The following is a 22,244-nucleotide window of genomic DNA, read 5'->3' on the forward strand; positions in this document are numbered from 1 at the left end:
TTTGAAGAATGACATTGAAATTTTGATTGGAATAGCATTGAATTGGTATATTGCTTTTGGTAGGATGGCCATTTTAATAATGTTTATTCTTCTAATCCATGAGCAGGGGATGTCTTTCCATTTCTTTGTGTCTTCTTCTATTTCTTTTAACAGTGTTTTATAATTTTCTTTGTATAGGTCCTTTACCTCTTTTGTTAGATTTATTCCCAAATATTTGATTTTTTTTGTTTCAATAATAAAAGGGATGGTTTTTTTTGATTTCTTCTTCTTCAGATCTATTGTTTGTGTATAGGAAGGCTACTGACTTTTGCGTGTTGATTTTGTATCCTGCCACTTTACTGAACTAATTGATGAGTTGAATTAGTTTTTCTGTGGAGTTTTTGGGGTTCTCTATGTATATTATCATATCATCTGCAAATAGTGATAGTTTGACTTCTTCTTTTCCTATTTGGATTCCTTGTATGTCTTTCTCTTGTCTTATTGCTCTGGCTAGGACTTCCAGTATTATATTGAAAAGCAGTGGTGAGAGTGGACATCCTTGTCTTGTTCCAGATCTTAATGGAATTGCTTTCAGCTTTTCACCATTGAGGATGATACTGGCTGTTGGCTTGTCATAGACGGCCTTTATGATGTTGAGGTATGTTCCTTGTATCCCAAGAATTTCAAGGGCTTTTATCATGAATGGGTGTTGCACTTTGTCGAAAGCTTTCTCAGCATCTATTGATATTATCATATGGTTTTTATATTTCTTTTTGTTGATGTGTTGGATAAGTATGTTATTTTTTTTAAGATTTATTTATTTATTTATTTATATAAGAACTGGTGTACAGGTCAGATGCATGGGAGGGTGAAAGGATTCACCAGAGACAGAGCGGGGAACAGAACAGGCAGACTGATGAAATAACACTGCTGAGAGGAGCAGCAGGCGAGATAGGAGAGGTCTGCCACGCCATGTGGGACTCTCACAGGCCAGCCAGGATTGAACTGGCACTGCAGAGGCTGTGGACAGCTTCACAGTGCTGCGCTAAACTGCCTGCACCACCAGGGAGGCCCTACCTAGTATGTTATTAATAATACTATATATACACTATACATACTATACTTAGATACTATTAATAAAATTAATATCAAAGAAACCACATATCAAAAGTGAAGGTAGAAGTGACATCACGGAAAATGGTGGAGTAGGATCCCTCCCATGAAACAAATATAAACTGTCAAAGATTGACAGATCAACTATTCAAATTCCGGAATCTAATATAGAATTTACAGCAACCAGGAGACTGGTTTAATGAAGAAAAGGGCAGCTAAATTTTGGTGTTTGTCATGTCTTTAGTTGGTTACGGACATAATGAAACACATTATGGACATAATGGAACACATCTGGTCCAATGTGACTCACCACAAATACTTGTCTTTGCAAAAACAGTTGGGTTAAGTCACTAAAGAAACAGATAACTGTAGCTCTCAAAAATCAATAACAGTAATCCCAGGAGTAGGAGAAGGATATAATTTCAAAGGTAATATTTTAACATTTAAAATGCTCAATGTCCAACAAAAATTTACAAGGCATACAAAGAAACAGGAAATACGGCCTATCCATAGAAGAAAAAAAAAAAAAAGAAATGCCCCTGAGGAAGCCCAGATATTGGAATTACTAAACAAAAATTATTAAATCTTTCTTAAATATTATCAAAGAGCTAAAGGGAACCATAAACAATAAACAAAAGGAAGCCAAGAAAATAACAATGAGACTATAAATAAAAACATATATAAAATATAAAAAAGAACTAAATAGAAATTTTGGATCAGAAAGTACAAAACTGGAAAAAAAATCATTTGAGGACTTCAGTAGTATCACTGAAGCAGGCAGAAGATTAGAATCAGTGAACTTGAAGGTAGGATGTTGAAATTATTTAGTCTGAGAAGGAAAGATGAAGAAAAATTAACAGAGCCTAAAGAAACTGGGGGACAACCATTAAATTTACCAAACATACATATTATGAAGGTCACAGAAGAGACAGAAAGGGTCAGAAAGAATACACAAAGAAATAATGGCCAAACACTTCTCAAATTTGATAAAATACACAAATCTACATATCTAAGAAGTTCAACAGACTTCAAGGAGAATAAATGCAAAGAAATATGTGCAAAGATACATAAGTAAACTGACAAAAGACAAAGACAGAATTGAAAGGAGCCAGAACTAAGTGACTTAATGCATACAAAAGTTATTTCCTAATGATTACTGATGAAAAGCTCCTTTTCATGTAGGTATTGGTAATTTGGATGCCTTCTTTGGGTGAATGGCTACTCACTTCTTTTGCTCTAATTTGTTTTTTATTTTTATTTTTTGCTATGAGTTGTAGGAGGTTCTTATATATTTTGGATATTAACCCTTCATCAGGTATGTGGCTTGGAATGTTCTCACATTCTGTAGGTTGCCTTTTCATTTTGTAGATTGTTAGCTACAGTAGCCAAATGAGTATTGGCATAAAAACAGACATATAGACAATGGAAGAGAATAGAGAATATATGGTCAACTAATCTTTGAAAAAAGTCCAAGAATACACAATGGAGGAAAGGATAATCTCTTCAATAAATGGTGTTGGGAAAAGAACATCCAATGCAAATGAATGAAATTGGACCATACTCACACCATGCTCAAAATGAATTACACTAAAATATATAATTCATTAAACCATGAAATTCCTAGAAGATGCGTTTCTGGACATAGATCTTTATAGTGTTTTCTTGACTATGACACCAAAAAGCACAGGAAATAAAAGCAAAATTGGGCAATTGGTATTATGTCAAAGCAAAAGGTCTACATCTTCTTATTGCTGGAGAGTCTTTATCATATGTCCACTACATCAAGTTGTTAATTATGTTCATATTTTTATATCCTTACTTTTTTACTTGCCAAGTAGCTTTAATTGGCAGAAATACTAATCTTAAAAAGTATCAGATTAAATTATCTCACTACAGTTTGTCAATTTCTCTTTGAAATTATGTTATTGTAGGCTGTATACATCTTGAAGTTATATCAATATTTGTATAGCTTCAGAATTATCTATATTTGATGAGTTGTTTTTATTTTAAATAGTGTTGTACTGTTTTATTCTCCCAATAATAATTTTATAAAATAGAAATCTTTTATCAGTAGTGATATAAAGCTTTCCTTTGGTTAATATTTGTCCAGTTCTTTTTTCTCATTAGTTTCATTTTTTAGAATCCTTGAATTATCTTTAGATGTCTGTTGTTTTCACTGAAATCTGAAAATATTTTAACTAAAAGGTTGAGTTAATTTATAGATTTATTGTGATAGCTCATGTTGAATTTCTACCATTTTATTTAATTCTATTAAAATGCTTTTTTCTAGAGTCCTTTTATATTCCTTTCCTATAATCTATGAGGTTGAATGGGTTTTTAAATTTCCTCTTCTCCCTTTCTACTAGATTTGGAGGAGTATATACCTTTTTCATTATTTTTTCTTAAGTTTTTAACATGTATTATTGATTTTTTCGAGTGGTCACTTAGATGAATGGGATTCTAGGGTTAGTTTTCTCTTAGCATTTACTATCCCTTTGTTATCTATTGTTGCTTTTAACAGTTTTGGTTCTCTGGAAGGCAACCACTGAGGTGGAAATATATGTATAAGACATTAGGGAGTAGCACTGGGATCAACATCTGAGAAGAGAGAGGAAAGAAAGAGGGTTGGACAGAAAGAGAAGTCAAGCTACCACTTAGTCTCAATGGTGGCCTCAGCAGACCCTGCAGGGACTCCTAGAGTTAGTAAGGCTCTTTTTTTTTTTTTAAGATTTATTTATTTATTTATACAGGCACTGGGTATAGTCAGAAGCGTGGGAAGGCAACAGAAAATTCACCAGAGCCAGAGCGGGGAGCAGAACAGGCAGACTGATGAAATACACTGATGAGGGGAGCAGTGGTCGCGGCAGGAGAGGTCTGCACGCCATGTAGGACCCTCCCCGTAGGCCCAGCCCAGCGTTCAACTGCTGCGCCACCGGGTAGGCCCATGGCTCTTAAAAGTTCTTCTAATTTGGTGCAAGTGATCAAGCTTTGGAATGACTCATCTTTGGATATTGGTTGTCCCTGTAAAGAGGTGTGAATCAAATTAAGTTCGAAATCAAGGGGCGGAGAAGTACATTCCACCCTAGTAGGAAAAACCAAAAAGTGAATAGGAAATGGGCACGAATACAGGGCACGGTAAAGTGTCGAGGCCAAAAATTCATTCTAACACAGTCTATCTTCTTTCCCATGATTAGGCACATCTTTCTCAAATGCAAAACACACTCATTACCATTCAAGCTCTCCACTCTTTCAAGCAGCACATCAGACTTAAAATGGTCTAGATGCTGCTCCCATGAATAAAGTCCTATGAACCAGACTGTTTGGATCCCAGAGGCCCTTTTATCTTGGCTCCACACAGTGTACAAAATAAGCCAACGTAAGGATGCCATTTAATGGGAGAAAAGAAGTATTGTGTCCTGGAATGGCCAAAGTAGAATTTCAAATTTTCACACAGATCTATAAGCTCCTGCATTCCCTTTATCCAAATCATCACCCAGGGGAAAGTTAAGAGGAAATGATCTTTCTGGGGAGAACTGCAATCTGTGATCAAACCGCCTTATTCTAAGGAGTGTGACCTTGGAGGGGGTAAAAACAATAGAGTCAGAAATCTTTTCGAGTCTCTTTTTTTAAAGGTTATTCTAATGGCCAACAGTACAAGGTGCCTGCAGATGGTAGGGACCATGAAAGACCCACAAATACCTTGACTATCAGACCTTTTTTTTTTTTTTTTTTTTTTTTTTGTGGCTAGCTCCCTGGCCGACTGGGGATCAAACTTGTGCTGCAGTGGCTGCAGATAGCTTCACAGTGCTGTGCTTAACCCTTGCACCACCTGGGAGGCCCCTAATCATGAAAGATTTAATGCATATGACCTTCATATTTTACTGGTTTTGTGTTAGTCTTTCATTTTGGGATTATTCATTTTGATATTTTCTTATGATAAAATCTGATATTGTCTTCTCTGTTCTCATAGTGCCCTATTAAGTACCTGTCTCATTCTTTAAAATCACTTCTTTAGGAGGCTATATGGTAGGTTTAAGACTCAAGTCTACTGTGGTTCACTGGCTCTGTGACTTTGGATCAATTACTTGGTTTCATTTCCCTCATTTCATTTAATAATAACAAAAAAAAATGTTAGAACTCTTGTCTTTCACTTTCTTAGTAAACAAATCTCTCTTTCTTTCCATTGTACTGGAACATCTCTAAGAACAGAGTTAAACTTGGCAATGGATTTTGTGACTGTGGTAACTTCCACACTTTTTTATTTTTTTATTTTTTTATTTTATTTTTTTTTTATAAATTTTATTGTTATATTCCCCATACAATTGCAGCCCCCCATTCTGACCCCAATCCCTCCCCTCCCGCCCCCGCCCCCCTAAAAGCGTCTCTGGTTCATAGTTTTTTGTTGATTTTGATTTTCACTTTCTTATAGTTATTCATTTTCCTGGTCCCTTATTTAAGTTTTCTAGATTCCTGCTATGAGTGAGACCATCCGGTATTTTTCTTTTTCTTTTTGGCTTATTTCGCTAGAGCATGATCCCTTCCAGCGCCATCCATGTTGCAGCAAATTGCATGTGTTTATCTTTTTTGAATGCTGAGTAATATTCCATGGTATATATGTACCACATCTTCTTGATCCAGTCATCTATTTTTGGGCATTTGGGTTGTTTCCAAAGCTTAGCTATTGTAAACAGTGCTGCTATAAACATAGGGGTGCAGGTGTTCTTTGGAATTGATGTTTCTGTGTCCTTTGGGTAAATACCTAGGAGTGGAATTGCTGGGTCATATGGAAGCTCTATGTTTAGTAGGTCCAGAAATCTCCACACAGCTTTCCACAGTGGTTGGACCAGTTTGCACTCCCACCAACAGTGCAGAAGAGTTCCTTTTTCTCCACACCCTCGCCAACATTTGTTGTTGCTAGTTTTTTTAATATGTGCCATTCTCACTGGTGTAAGATGGTATCTCATGGTAGTTTTGATTTGCATTTCCCTGATGACAAGTGATGTTGAACATTTTTTCATATGCCTGTTGGCCATTTGCATTTCCTCTTCAGAGAAGTTTCTTTTAAGCTCTTCTGCCCATTTTTTGACTGGATTATTTTCTTTGTTGTTGTTGAGTCTCATCAGCTCTTTGCAGATTTTTGTGATCAGTCCTTTATCATTAGTGTTGGGTGCAAAAATGTTCTCCCAGTTGGTGGGGTTTCTCTTTGTTTTTGTTATTGTCTCTTTTGCTGTGCAAAAGCTCTTTAATTTGATATAGTCCCAGCTGTTTATCTTTGCCTTCACTATCACTGCTTTGGGTGATGTGTCTGTAAAGATGTCTTTGATGTGCAAATCACGTAGTGTTTCGCCTATATTTCCTTCTATATATTTTATGGTTTCAGGCTATCAGACCATTTTTTTAAAATGACTTTCATATATTCTTTTCAGACTGCAAATGATCCAGAAAGCCAAAGACATGACTTAGAATCACGTCAAGAAGAGTAAACAGAGTCATCTGGTTGCACTGAAAATAATCCCATACCCTGAAAAGTATCAACCAATTACTCACAAAATCCACTGTGAAGAGTAGATTATGTGCAATGGAAGCTCTCCCAGCACAAGAGACAAATGAGTCAACTTTTGACAGGAGTCAAGTCTGGCAAGCCGTGGCAGTCTCTGCATCAGAACCTTTGCCAAAGTTGATTTCTTTACTTGGTGCCCAGCTATGGTGGTGGATGTGCTGCCATTTCCAGTATAATGATAAATCCAGGCAGCAATGGTGGCAATCTGGGGTGAAGAAGCTCAGTCGGCAGCTTGCTTCCAGCTAGTCTTAGTAACAACATGCCCTCACTGGGTACATTCACATAAGTAATCCAGATGATTCATTCAGTAGCAGCAGTTTGGTTCTACAGTTTGTAGCCCCAAAGAAGGATGTCTTTAATCTGCTACTATGTATTTTTCCAAAAGGCAAACTAAGCATCTAGGCCCTTGGTAATGGCCCAAAGTAAGTAAAGCTATAACAAAGTTCTTCAAGCTGAGTATTGCCAAGTTCTGGCCATATAAGGTCTCTTATCCCCTTAGTGGAATAACCACATCCATTTTTGCATTTGCAAAGCTGGCCAGAGGCTGAACAGTCACAGTAGCCCAGTCTAGCCATCAGGTTCCAGCTTAGCTGAACAACTAGTGAAACTAATTTAGGCATTTAAGGGACCTCTGTGAGTCCAGGGCTAGAGGAGAACCAGTGGCTTTGCTGTTGATGTGAGAATGAGTTTAAGGTTTGGCCGAAATTGTCAGCTGCCACTTTTTCTTGAAAAAACAAAACGATGTGAGGATTGGATCAGATGTACCCATGAACACACTACTACTGTTAGGGGGAAAGGATGTCCTGATTATTTTAAATTTTTTTTAATGGGAAGGAACTTTAATACAATTAGGAAACAATACAAGAAAGGCAAAGAATCTAGTTTCTAAATCAAGCACCCAAAGTTACCTGTCCCCTCATGGGTAAAACTCCATCCAAATGGGATTGGCCCAGAGCAAGGCCCCAAAGCCTGCCACAAGTCTAAAGCACCTTCCAGTGGGGACCCACAGAAAAGGATCAGAAACAACCAGACAAGCCCAGAAGGAAAAGAGCAAAATCAAAATCAAGATAAAAGCTGCCAATGTCACCTCCCCACGGGTCTCACCCACATCTGTGTCACCCAGTCCACAACCAAAAGACAAGCGCAGTTTCTTCACGAGTCTCTAGGCTCCATGTGCCTCCTCCAGATCTCCTTCTGGCTCCATCCTGCTTCCTTCCTCAGTCTCCTCTGCAGCCTCTTCTCTTCCTGCTCAGCTCCACCCTCCATTTGGGTGGGGAAGGGAACCTAGAACCTCCCCCTTTCCTGGGGACCACCCTGTTACACGACCATTTGGCCAGCAAAGCCTGATGTTTTAGATCTACTTTAAGCCTGCTGATTTGCAAGTTAGCCAATATAAAGGACTAAGTACAATGCCCAAATATAGTACCCTATGCCCAAAGAATTAAAAAAAAAAAAATACACTGGGCCTCCTTTGGCACTGGGTGACCAGAGACAGCACTTTTTCTTTGACTGTCAAAAGAAATGAGTGTTGTGAATCTGTCCACATAATCCCAAGAAAATTTATTTGGCATGAGACTCTTGAATTTGTCAGCTACCTCAGTAAAGGAGTGATAATACCACAGTCAGGGCCACTGCGATCAAGACATTTGACTTCCTAATCAACAGGCATCACCTAATCTATATTTAGAAATCAGAGGGTGGAGGCACCAACTTAAATCCTGATCCATCCACCCATGCCTCATGACAGGATTTCTCTGTGCACCAGTGCCCTGAATGGGAGAACTTCCTCTTTCACTGTACATGAGTATTTACAGTATAAACATGTAACACATCACTTTCATGACACCACTAGCATTGAGTTACAACTCCTGAATCAGCAGAGGCCCCTACCAATAAGGTCACTTTGGCTCTTTTTCCACACTGAAAGTTTTGCTGGAACCCTATCAGTTGATTTCAGCTATTTCACACATACCCTCACCCCCACTTCTATAACACAGATTAACCTGTGTGTTAGGGACTATAATAGCTATCATAGCTGCCGGGGTGGGGTGGGGGGGTTACTTACAGAGGGAGCACAGAGAAAGCAAGGAGCTAGTCTGTGGGGAACAGCTGGAGCAGCAGGAAGGCTCCTTATAGTTACCCCGCCCCCCTCCCCTCTACACCTCCCTGCTCCTACAGTGTGTCTGGGTTCAGGACCTCCTTTCTTTCTGGCACATGCTCCACTTGGAGTCTATGGTGCCTGTAGCCAACAGAGCTATACGAGTTTGTGTGTGCCCTTCAAGTCCCAGAATTTCCTCAGCTCAACAGGCCTTTTCCTGAAATCAGCTGAGGTCCTCCTTTTCTTCCCTGACCCTAGCCCCATCTTCAGAGGAGAGTGAGGAAAATAGAAAGCGCCATTTGGTGGCCGACTCTAATCCTGGCTTGCTCTGCTCAGTCTCTACACAGCTTTTAACAGGTAGGACAAGTGGGAGACCCTTAACTACCCACTCCCTTTCCACCCTCACCACCATTTGGCTACTAAAATCTGGTAAATCTGCTCACATTCCCCAACCCAGATTACAGGGTCCTTTTTCCTTCCTTTTCCAGAAAGTCACATCTTTGTTCGGCATCCCATTCTCAATACCATAACTACCAGGAGCTATACAGTTTCAAAGGGCTTATCCTTCTTAAAAAGCTCTTATTTATCCTGCCAGTTTCATGAATGCTGACAGAAGACTTCTGAGTCAAAGACAATGGACTTTGTTATTATTTATGGCAAAAGCCCCACTGAGTCAATGATTTTCTCCAAGGGAAGAAGGGTGAGGTAAGGTTTTCCAGGAAGGGATAACTGCAACATTTTCGTGTAAATTTGAGAAACTGCTGGGTCCAGGTTTTCTCTGCTCTTGAATATACTGTTTCCACTCAATAAGCAAGGTTTATTAGGCTCTTTCCATCCTATTAGTTGCAGAATCCAACTTGATCTATCATCACCAAATGGAAATAGGAAGCCGAAAAATCACAAGGCTTCTGCAGGAAGGTGTTGATGTTTGACAAGAGCTTCGTAGCTCTCAGTGTTAGGTACTTAAGAAAATAACTATTTTTCAAAAGAGCTGTAGCTGGTAGGTGTGTCAGAAAGAAAAAATCCAAAACCTCAAGACAGGTCTTTAGATAGGGGCTCCAATCAGCACAGAGAATTATAGTTCAAAGGAGTCATTAGGACCATAGGGCCCTAAAGATAGTGCATCACAGCCTGCTAACTCAACTTGTTGCTTTGGGACTCACTAAGTGGATGCTGATTTTTAGGTTAGCTTGAAAATTCTACTATTGTTAAGGACCAAGCAGAATGGCCAAATATTGCACTCCCACACCCAGAGTCCAACAAGGCACTGGGCCTCCTTTTATGGTAGTTAGGAGAAGGGGGGCAAGAGAGACATTTTTTCTTTGACTGCAGGAGGATTGAACATTATGAATCTACACAGATAGTTCCAATAATCTACCTGGTCAGTAGAAGTCTTAATTTTTCAGAGTTTGTCAGCCATTTCTATTGATGAGGATGTGATAACACCACAACCAAAACCACACTCAAGGCTGCTGAGACTAAGGCTTTTTACTTGCTAACCAATGGGATATCATCTCTGTGGAGAAAGCTGTGGACATCAGAGGGTAGTCGCATCCATGCCCAATCCTGATCCATCCATTGATGACAAATGGCAGGTGAGCAGGTATTTCTGAGGGGAGAACTAAAAAATATGCAGATTCATCTTGATCCACAGGTGTCACTGGTATAGCAAAGATGGTGTTGGCAATTCCAAGATAACAAACCAAGTGTTATAAATCTGTGTAATGGATTCAGTTCTAGTCACATTATCTAGAACTCTTTCCATATCCCCAGTCTCTGGACATGGATGAGCAGCTAAATTCACTTAGTGATAACCCACTGCAAGTCTCTAACTCCATTAAAAATGTCACTGGCCATGCAGAGACGTTACACTGAGATAATGCCTCTCTTACCTTCCCTTTTGCTTTAGGCCCTTAGTGAAGACTGATTTTCCTTGGTCTTCCTAGTATACCATAGTGTTTTCATCAGACCATCTGGGAGGGTACGGGAAGACAGTTGGATAAGACTTACATGTTCCACCAGCATTTCTCTACATGTGGCTCTTCCAACTTCTCTGGCACTTCTGGGATGGAGATGGACAAGTACACAACACAATAATTCCTACTACACATTCAGATGTAGAAACAACAGTACATTTCATTTAAAGAGCCCCATTCGGATTTTTTGTAATTTCCCTTCCCTATTGTGAACCCTGCCCAAACCCCTTAGACTGAATCCAAGTGACTTCTTCTTCCACAGGACCAGGTAAGACAGAAACTCGGGAACACATCACCCACAGTCATCTAAGATTGGGTCCTTACCTCATCCTCTAAAATTCAACAGCAAGCTTAGCTATATAAAGTCTCTTATCCCCTTTATAAATGGAAGACTTTGGTTTTGCCTCTAGTCATGTTTCTCCTTAAAGCAGCTGAGACTAGGAGGTGCCATGGGGTGCAGAAGCAAAAAGCTGTTTAACAAGACATCATATTTACTTTCAATTTTCAGTGGTATGTATATCAGCAATTCATGGCTCAATCAAATGAACTTTTAATTTTGTTGGCAGCAAGGTCTTCATAGCTGAGATCGCCTATTTCATTTTTGGATTCCTTGACTCAGCATTCAAAGCCACACTTCTTTCTGGATGGAGTCATGAGATTTACGTATCCTTGGGTGACTTATGCTTGGCTTGCGTATCAGTGACCTAATTTGTGGAGTCCACTTCAATCCAAGGCATCTGCAGTCCAATTACCACGATGACATCTCACAAATTCTTGCTTGGGGCCAGTATAAAGGCTATGGGAGTTTTCCAGGGCACCAGAGCTGACTGCAAGAATTTATACTTCCTTGGATCAGTTTATTTCCTAGATCAGTTTTACCAGCATGATTACAGTTTAGATAGTAAGAGCCTGAACATCAGTCACTACCTATGTATGGTTTTCCACAAGACTTCATATGTCTCAGGGAAATCTCCTCAAGAGAGTCAAAGAAACTACAATATAGCAGCCACTACCTAAAACTCTGAAATCTTTTATGTTGCTTTGGAATGGATGTAAGATGCACACTGTATGCTGCAGTAGTTGTTGGCCAGAAGGCAGGTCAGCTGTTGTCATCCTTCCCTGATAGGAAGTACAAAGTCTGCACCCTCACCTCCCAAGAAAACCAGCCAAAGGTCTAATGAATCACTTGGTTTCTGTCCAGAGCAGTCATGAATTTCCATCCTGTCATCTCTGGTGTAGGTATGCATCTCTGTAACTGCTTCTAGAGAGCAGAATCTTTTGCCCACTTAGGATAAATCATACTGTTGTTAAAATGGCACAGATGGAGGATGATCATCAGATTGGCAAGGAAATTTCCCTATCTAGAAGTTTGTAACAACCAAGGCACTGTTCTGAAGCTGCTGTTTTTGAACCTGCTTCCCTACACTTGGCTTGCAATTACCTGATAGGTGGAATAGAGAGAGATGATTCTCCTTCTTTAATATGCAATAAAGTAGAAGACTGCTTATTGCCTGACTTATCATGCAATTTGCTCAGCATGTTTACTACCAATTCCCAAGGGTTTTCCTCAAATCTAACCCATCAGACCACAAGGTCCTTGTCATTCATCTTTCTGAAAGTCATTTCTGTCAGTGTTCCATATTGTGCCCAAAGCTATCAAGAACATAGCCTACTTGTAAGCTAACAAGTTAGGCTGAGTAGTAGCCTGGATGCTGATAGAAGACGAGCACCTCCTGAGTCAAAGGACAGTTTATAAATGAGAGTAATTGCAGCAGTTACAGTATAAACATTTCTGTATCAGCTTCTCAATACCTAAATCCTACAAGGTAATATGAAGATGGCTAGATAAGAACTGCAAATGCAACGGCTTATGATATAGGAAACTCCGGAATTCTGAATCTCAGCAAGAGGTGTAGAAATGTGAGAGACTTATGAGAATTTCCACCCCATGATAATGGAAAGACCTAGGGGATGGTGTTCACCAAATACTACCTATTAACCCTGGCTATTTCTGAAGAAGAATTATAGGCTCCTCCTTACTTGCATTGGGGGGAGGGTTAATTGAAATTTAATAATAAGCATGGGTCATTTTCAACTCTTTCATTTTATTGAGATAGCATTACAACACTGTATATGATTCAGAGGTATAGGGTCACACCTCTTCAAATGTATGTTTCCACACCACACCCATAGTTCTCCACTTAGTCCACTGGACCCCCTCCCACTTTGCTCTCCACCTTTCCTCTGTCCCATCTGTAGCCTCGATTCTACAGTCACATGTTTTCTTTTGTTTTGTTTCTTTATAATCCATATGAGTGAAACCATCCGGTATTTGTCTCTCTCTTTCTGACTGACTGACTGACTTAGCTTAATATCCTCCATTTCCACCCTTCTTGTCACAAATGGCAACAGTTCATTTTTTTTATAGATGTCAACTCTTATACTTTCAAAAAATGCAATATGAAAACTGAGATCAAGAAAATTTGAGTTTTGACAAAGTCCCTGTGCAATGAGAGGTAAAAATAGAGGAAAATCTGTATGCATACTAGAAAACTGGGAAAATTACTAAACTTAGGAAGGAATTACAACTCCTTTAAAATGGTCCAACTAAGGAAGCTTTAATGTAAACGAAAGGTGTGTTTACAAATGAGAAACCAATAAGTGATGCTGAGGGCAACTGAGATGTCAACATTCCAGTCAGAGCCAGGGGTAGCTGAAGACATGGATGGAAGTGGGGCCACCCAGCAGGATTACAGATGTGAAGGAAAACCCATTGTCAGAATCATACCACCAAAACAAGAAGAAAGTAGGCCAGAAAACCCCCACAGTTTATCTCCCCTCTAGCAGATCATATTTCATTTGTTGGCTTGGCCTAACTAGAATTCAGCCAGAGGGAGAGCCTGGTGAGGCAGTACATAGGGGTCACGATGAAGGAAGGAGGGGAGCAAAAACTGGGGTGCTGGGGCAGGGACAGCATATGTACTGTCCACAGTCCAAAAACGTTTCTACAAGATATACACTAGATGAAGAAAAACTGAAGGGCTGACCAATCTGTAATTTTTCATATTTACATAAAAGTCTGACTTAAAAGCAGACTGAAGCCTGTACCTCCCAGTGGAAACACAACTCCTCAAGCTCAGAGCACCTACAATTACTCTGGGTGTCCATCTTAGAGTGCTGGTTCAGTGAATATGGAAATACTGTCAAAATTCAGTGATGCTCTTTGCTATGTATTGCTTCAAGTGATGTATTTTTTCTTCCTATTCCTCACAGACAAATGAAAACCCAATGCAGTGACATTAAAATTACTGGAGATATATAATGATTACTTTCCCTCTGTTTAGCACCGATTTACTTTTTCCCTATCATCATCCCTTCTACATCTTCAAACCATTCTCCTGTCCTACCCTCTAAATCTGTGAAGCCTCACTTTATTAGTGTCCACTAGTTCGTCTAAGTATTTTTCTTTGTCAAGTTTGTCCACTGAATAAATGTCCAGTATTTGTGTCATTTTGACTTGCTTTACTACACAGATTTCCTTCAAACTCCTTTCATTTTCTTATGACTGAATAATATTCCATTGTGTGGCTATGCCATGTCTTCTTAATCCAAACCTTTATCACTGGGTACTTAGGTTGTTTCCACGTCCTAGCTAACGTAAACAATGCTGCAATAACAGGGTAGAGCATGTTTTTGAGTTAATGGTTTCATGTTCTCGAAATAAATGCCCAAAAGTGGGATTGCTAGGTCATATGATTATGCCATTTTTATTGTATTAAGATAAATTCAGATTGCTTTCCAAAATGGCTGCACCACCTAACATTCTCACAAACAATGTAATAGGATATCTCTTTCTCTGAATCCTCTCTAGCAGCTGTTGTTGTTGTTTTTTAACATGTGTCATTCTCACAAGTGTGAGATGTTATCTTATTGTGGTGTTGACCTGCAGCTTCCTTAATAAAAGCAATGGTGAATATGTCTTATTTGGTAAATTGTTGGTGCATACCTGTTGATCATTCATTAATTGGGTTACCTCATTTTTTTATCTTGATAAATTGACTTTATATCCCTCTGAAAATAAGTTGGATATAATCCTAGTTTTTTTACCCAGGAATTTCAGGTCTTTATTATTTCCTAGACCAGTACCTTTGTACCTGTAAAGATGTTCATGGCACTGGTGCCCATAAAGGGTAATAGACAGGAAGGGACTGGCATGGCAGGGCACTAAAAGGTCACCACCAGTCAGCCTCAAGGGTCAGGCTTCCCAAAGTGGTGTGAGTACCTTAGGTGTGTGGTGGGGATTCACAGTGATTCCCTCCCCCAGGTCAACTCCCCAACCCCTTAGCCAAAACATCACAAGCAGTGTCAATGCAGCCTATCTCTATATTGTGGTTAAGCTATAGATGTTGCACTGGATGGGGACTATCATTAAGACTGATGGGCCTCCCTGGTGGCACAATGGGTTAAGCGTAGCACTGTGAAGCTGTCCACAGCCCAGCCAGGGAGATACCCACATGGCACAGCAGACCTCTCCTGTCTCGCCATCTGCTCCCCTCAGCAGTGTTTTTGGTCTGTCTGCCTGTTCTGTTCTCTGCTCTGTCTCTGGTGAATTCTCTCATCCTCCCGTGCCTCCGGTTCTTGTATGAATAAATAAAATAAATCTTTAAAAAAATAAAAATACTGAGCCACCAGCTGGGAGTTGTTCTTTTTGTTTTCAGAGCATGAAGCCTTACCCTGGGTCACTGGCTCCTGCTGTTAAGATCCAGATGCTTCGAACTCTGGTTAGAGAGGACACTCATTTGCTATCTCAGTTTTGGGTGGGGATAAGGCAGGTATTTAAAATATCACAACCTCACGCTTCAAATAATAGCCCTCTTCTGTGAGGAGAAAGAGGTGACAGCTATTCCCATCAAGGTATCATATGTGTAAGTGAGCTACTATCAGTGTACCAGTCCAGTCAAGCTCTAAGATGACTATAGGCTCAGCTAAAATCAACTGTAGCGAACAACTGCCTAGCAAATTACAGCCGACCCACATAATATTGAGAGATAATAACATGGTTAGTTTTAAAGTTTTGGAGTGGTTTGTTATGCAGCAATAAATAACTCAATTATCAAAGGGAAAGTAAATATTGTGGAAGACCAATAAAGAAATTCAAAGAAAAAGTACATACTGTTAAAAAGTAAGTGCCATAAATATACAAATAATTAATATCGTTATAGTAAAAACAGCTCATTATGAAACCTAAATAACACCAAGTCCTCAATAGACTACAAATGGACAAAGGATGTGATTTGTGTCTACTCATAGAAGGGAAAAATCAAAATCACTGATAAGCATGAAAACATTTTAATCATTGCTTTAGAAATTAATACTCAAATACCATAATTAGAGAGATGAAAAGTGGCACAATCTTTCTGGAGAGCAACTTGTCAATGTCATTTGTATAAATATATGACAAATGACTAACAGATGCGAATAGTTAAGTAAAAGGATAATAATTTCAAACATAATGTCTAACAATGTAGAAATTGTTTAAAAGGATTACTGCATATTCATATTTAAGGATATTCTACATTTGCAATTTTTTAAATAATTTAGGTAATATGCTCATAATGTTAACTTCTAAAAAACAAAATAGGAAATTACAGAGTCAATCTAAGGTTTTAAAATAAACAAAACATGTCTCTATACACATAACAAAGACTAAGAAGAAATCAATTGTTAAATGTGGCAGTAGAATTACAACTATTTTTATTTTCTCTTTCATGCTTTTATTTTCTATAGTGACTATATACTTTCACAATCAGTAAAAGCAAGAAATCTTATTCTTTTAAAGTTACATGGGTCAGGCTATTGATCTAGGTAATCAAGAATTATTCCCTAGCTATAGTGAATAAAAATACATTTTTAATAAAATTGTATTTAATAAAATGAAACCTTCTGAAATGTGGAGGGGAATTTAGAAGTTACCTAGTTTGATCTACCATTAAGAAGATGAGGAAATAGGTGCCCAAGAGGATGTAGGTGCTCAATTTTAAAGCTTTTAGAGGCAGAGACTTATTTAGACCTCAAACTCTTCACCTACTCTCCAGGATACATGGTGACACTACCTGAGATACCGCTAACAGTGATTCAGCCAAGATGTCAGGATGCGAGTAGAATAGCTGCCACTTTTGAGAAAGTTTCATCCTGGTATACCTTTAAATTTATATTTGTGTCATTCTCATTAGAACTCTGTGGACTGTAACAGGGAGAACATGCTATTTCCTGTAAGATTACAGTTTTATTAAAAATTTCCACTAATAGTGCCTATCCTTCACAAACTCTTCCAAAAAATTGAGAAGGAAGGGACAATACCAAACACGTTCTATGAAGCCAACATTACACTAATACCAAAACCGAACAAGGACAACACAAAAAAGGAAAACTACAGGCCAATCTCCCTAATGAACACTGATGCAAAAATCCTCAATAAAATTTTAGCTATCAGAATCCAACAATGTATCCATAAGATAATTCACCACAACCAAGTAGGATTCATTCCAGGGACAGAAGGATGGTTCAACATCCGAAAATCAATCAACATTATCCAACACATCAACAAAAAGAAATATAAAAACCATATGATAATATCAATAGATGCTGAGAAAGCTTTCGACAAAGTGCAACGCCCATTCATGATAAAAGCCCTTGAAATTCTTGGGATACAAGGAACATACCTCAACATCATAAAGGCCATATGACAAGCCAACAGCCAGTTATCATTCTCAATGGTGAAAAGCTGAAAGTAATTCCATTAAGATCTGGAACAAGACAAGGATGTCCACTCTCACCACTGCTTTTCAATATAATACTGGAAGTCCTAGCCAGAGCAATAAGACAAGAGAAAGACATACAAGGAATCCAAATAGGAAAAGAAGAAGTCAAACTATCACTATTTGCAGATGAGATAATATACATAGAGAACCCCAAAAACTCCACAGAAAAACTAATTCAACTCATCAATCAGTTCAGTAAAGTGGCAGGATACAAAATCAACATGCAAAAGTCAGTAGCCTTCCTATACACAAACAATAAATCTGAAGAAGAAGAAATAAAAAACCCATCCCTTTTATTATCGAAACAAAAAAAATCAAATATTTGGGAATAAATCTAACAAAAGAGGTAAAGGACCTATACAAAGAAAACTATAAAACACTGTTAAAAGAAATAGAAGAAGACACAAAGAAATGGAAAGACATCCCCTGCTCACGGATTGGAAGAATAAACATTATTAAAATGGCCATCCTTCCAAAAGCAATCTACAGATTCAATGCTATTCCAATCAAAATTTCAATGTCATTCTTCAAAGAAATAGAACAATTATTGATGAAATTCATATGGAATCACCAAAAACCCCGAATAGCCAAAGCTCTCCTGAAAAAAAAAGAAGGGAATGGAGGCATCACACTCCCAGACTTCAAACTATACTACAAAGTCATAATCATCAAAACTGCATGGTATTGGAACAAGAACAGACATACAGACCAATGGAATCAAATAGAAAATCCAGAAATAAACCCACAGATTTATGGTCAACTAATCTTTGACAAAGGAGCAAAGACTATGCATTGGAGCAAAGAAATTTTGTTCAATAAATGGTGCCGGGAAAACTGGGTCACTACATGCAAAAGAATGAAGCTTGAGCACTACCTCACACCATACACAAAAATCAACTCAAAATGGATTAAAAAACTAGACATAAGACCTGAAACCATAAAATACATAGAAGGAAATATAGGCGAAACACTACGTGATATTCACATCAAAGACATCTTTACAGACACATCACCCAAAGCAGTGATAGTGAAGGCAAAGATCAACAGCTGGGACTACATCAAATTAAAGAGCTTCTGCACAGCAAAAGAGACAATAACAAAAACAAAGAGAAACCCCACCGACTCGGAGAACATTTTTGCACACAACACTAATGATAAAGGACTGATCACAAAAATCTGCAAAGAGCTGATGAGACTCAACAAAAACAAAGAAAATAATCCTGTCAAAAAATGAGCAGAAGAGCTAAAAAGAAACTTCTCTGAAGAGGAAATGCAAATGGCCAACAGGCATATGAAAAAATGTTCAACATCACTTGTAATCAGGGAAATGCAAATCAAAACTACCATGAGATACCATCTTACACCAGTGAGAATGGCACATATTAAAAAAACTAGCAACAACAAATGTTGGCGAGGGTGTGGGGAAAAAGGAACTCTTCTGCACTGTTGGTGGGAGTGCAAACTGGTCCAACCACTATGGAGAGCTGTGTGGAGATTTCTGGACCTACTAAACATAGAGCTTCCATATGATCCAGCAATTCCACTCCTAGGTATTTACCCAAAGGACACAGAAACATCAATTCCAAAGAACACCTGCACCCCTATGTTTATAGCAAATGCCCAAAATGCCTATGTTTATACCCAAATGCCCAAAAATAGATGACTGAATCAAGAAAATGTGGTACATATATACCATGGAATATTACTCAGCATTCAAAAAAGATAAACACATGCAATTTGCAGCAACATGGATGGCGCTGGAAGGGATCATGCTCAGCAAAATAAGCCAGAAAGAAAAAGAAAAATACAGGATGGTCTCACTCATAGCAGAAATCTAGAAAACTTAAATAAGGGACCAGGAAAATGAATAACTATAAGAAAGTGAAAATCAAAATCAACAAAAAACTATGAACCAGAGACACTCTATGGGGGGTAGGGGGTGGGAGGGGAGGGATTGGGGTCAAAATAAGGGGGTTGTAATTGTATGGGGAATATAAAAATAAAATTTATTATAAAGAAATTAAAAAAAATTTCCACTAATAAAACTCTCCAGACTTTTAAATTTCCTTAGAATTTATATGGTTTTGGTTGTTGTTGTTATACTTTCAGCCAAATTTTTCACCAATCCATGAAATTAGTTTGTGTTAGTGGTATCCCATATCACTTTGCTTTTTCTTCCAAGGTTTTCCCCTTCTTACTTTATCAGTCGAAGTAGGGCTTAATATACTAGACACACTTCAACTCAGAGACATTTTAATGCCTTTTCAATTTATTTATTTTTAGTTTCTTTTTCAAAATGAATTATTCTGTTTTTCCTAGTCTTATATTTTTAATACGAGGACGGATAGCTTTACTTCAAGGTCTTCCTTTGGATCTTGGTTTTGGAAGCTACTATTTGATTTTGATTCTGGGAAGACAACATTTGTCCTCTTCCTTCTAAGTAAGCTCAGATTGTTGTTTTGCCCCCTAATTTTTGTCAGAGGTGAATCTAAGTCCCTCTTCTTTATTCTACCTGGATTTATATAGATACTTTTCAACTTTACCTCTGATGGAGATGAGAATGTTTCCATAATACTTGGAGCGCTAGTTTTCATACTTTCTTCTGGCGGAGGCACTACTACTTCATTTGTTTTTTCATCTGGTACGGCTTTTGATAAGTCTTCTTCTAAAGGTTTTATCTTCTCACTGGTTACTATTATGTCAGGAATAGTGGACGGTGGAGTGTCTGTTTGTTTTGTTGATTCATCACTTTCAGGAGTAAGAGCATCTGAATTATTTTCAGGTGACTGGCTCAAAGTTGGTGAAGTCTGGTCTTTGTTATCATCATTCTCTGGTAACTAGAAAACGTCAATAAACAAGCTACCGATTAAATTCTGTTGACTAGAAAATATGTAAAATGAATAAAACTAGACATATTCATCTGTACCCTCTACCCATTATCATAATCAGTTACCAGCAGTATTGGTAAATTGCTGCATTCCTTATTAAAAGAGTTGAGCAATTCCCTTGCCTAAAACCATGGGCTATAGAATATTATCCATAAAAATGATCATATTGCTTTATAAAGCAGCGGTTCTCAAATATTAAGATTTTATATATCGACATCTTAGAAAACTGAGGTGTTTAACATTTTATATTATGATAGTGTCACTAATAGATAATAAAGGAATTTTTTAAATAGCAAAATAACAAAAAAAATAGCATAAAATCACAATATATCATAAAGGAAATGTTAATGACAAAAACAGTACAAGGAACAGCATTGTAAAATAAAGGACAGCTGTCAAGCTAAATGTAGTTGTATGAAAATTTCTCTGTAGTGTCTACTTTTCTCTAATTACTTGGATTGGGGAAAGCAGCACATACTGAATCTTCAATTGGTATTTGGGAATCACTGACCTAGGGATAGAAATAATTAACTATTATTTGCTAAGAAGTATTGAAGAATCTTTTACTCTCTTGATTTGTGTTTGTAATGATCTACTGCTTTACAGAATAAGTACCTTCTGTGAAGTTAGCTGAGAAGCAAGGATTACATGAACTTGAATTTTTATTTATTTCTATTATAAAATAGATTACCCCATAAAAGTTTATAACGTTAAAAGATTTAGATGAGAAAGAGTAAAGAATGTAGTTAGATCTCTGGCATCCATTTCCAAGAACATTAAGCAGAATTTATGCCTTTTTTATTCTTGTTTTCCTCTTTTTTAATCTTTATGTATATTTTTAAATGTTATTTAAAGGAATATTATATGCTGAAAGTTCCCTTTGAAGAGTGTACTTTAACTTAAATATCTGTAACAATACAATACAGAAATTGCCATAACAGAAATAATCATGAAAACCTGAATAACTTGAGTGCTTTTTTCTTTCTATTTATAAAATAAATATGTCATCTCTTCACAAACTAGTGACTATTAGTCTGTTCTCTTTCAAGTTCACTCACCTTACTTGGAACAGTTTTAGCTTCTTCCTTTAAAAGAGGGACATCTGTTAAGAAATTAATAGGAGTATTTTATTATACATAAAACTATAAACACAATTTATATGTATGTATACTAATAAAATACTATTGTAATTTTTCTCATGAAGAACAAAGAGCAATTTAAATCAAAGCAGCTGCTTAAACATAAATACTTAGTAAAAACAGGTTGGTGAATCTCTGGAAATATGGGGGAGTGGCAAATGAACAAGTATGGAAATAAAATGAAAACATTGTGATAAGATTTCAGATCCACTCATGTAAGACATAAGAACAGGTATAGACTATATTTTATCAACAGTCAAGAGGAAATAAATCACCGATGGCCAGTGATGGGTTTGTGATTGAAAAAGGAGACTAGAATAAAGTTGTAAGCTTTCAAATTGACTACTAATTTATTTCCTGTCTCTCCTCATGCCACTACATAAAAGAGACCAACAGCTTTAGTTTACAATGTTAGCAAAAATACCTTTTCATAGATCATATTTGAGACTTAAACTTTTTTTGTGTGTACTTTTTTTATTTATTTATGCATACAAGAGTTAGAGTACAGGCCAGAGGTGTGGGGGATTCACCAGATATAGAGTGGGGAACAGAACAGGCAGATGGACTGGAGTACACTACTGAGGAGAGCAGAGGGCGAGTCAGGAGACGTCTGCTGTGCCATGTGGGTTGCTCCCTGGCAGGGGTTCAAACTTGTGCTATAGAGGCTGCT

The 22,244-nt window shown here is 37.8% G+C and overlaps 1 protein-coding gene across 1 annotated transcript in view; it reads right to left on the reverse strand.

Moving 5' to 3' along the window:
• The window catches only part of C2CD6 (C2 calcium dependent domain containing 6), a gene marked incomplete at both ends in the record, with an annotated part of 90,845 nt that overhangs the window by 29,067 nt on the left and 39,534 nt on the right, over positions 1–22,244 (reverse strand). Inside the window, 2 exons of the mRNA XM_084259488.1 lie at positions 20,091–20,384; positions 21,494–21,537. Coding sequence (XP_084115614.1) covers positions 20,091–20,384; positions 21,494–21,537 — 338 coding nt within the window. The remainder of the gene's footprint in view (positions 1–20,090; positions 20,385–21,493; positions 21,538–22,244) is intronic.

The sequence above is a fragment of the Talpa europaea genome (assembly GCF_964194135.1).
Source record: "Talpa europaea genome assembly, chromosome: 1".
Taxonomy (NCBI): Eukaryota; Metazoa; Chordata; class Mammalia; order Eulipotyphla; family Talpidae; genus Talpa; species Talpa europaea.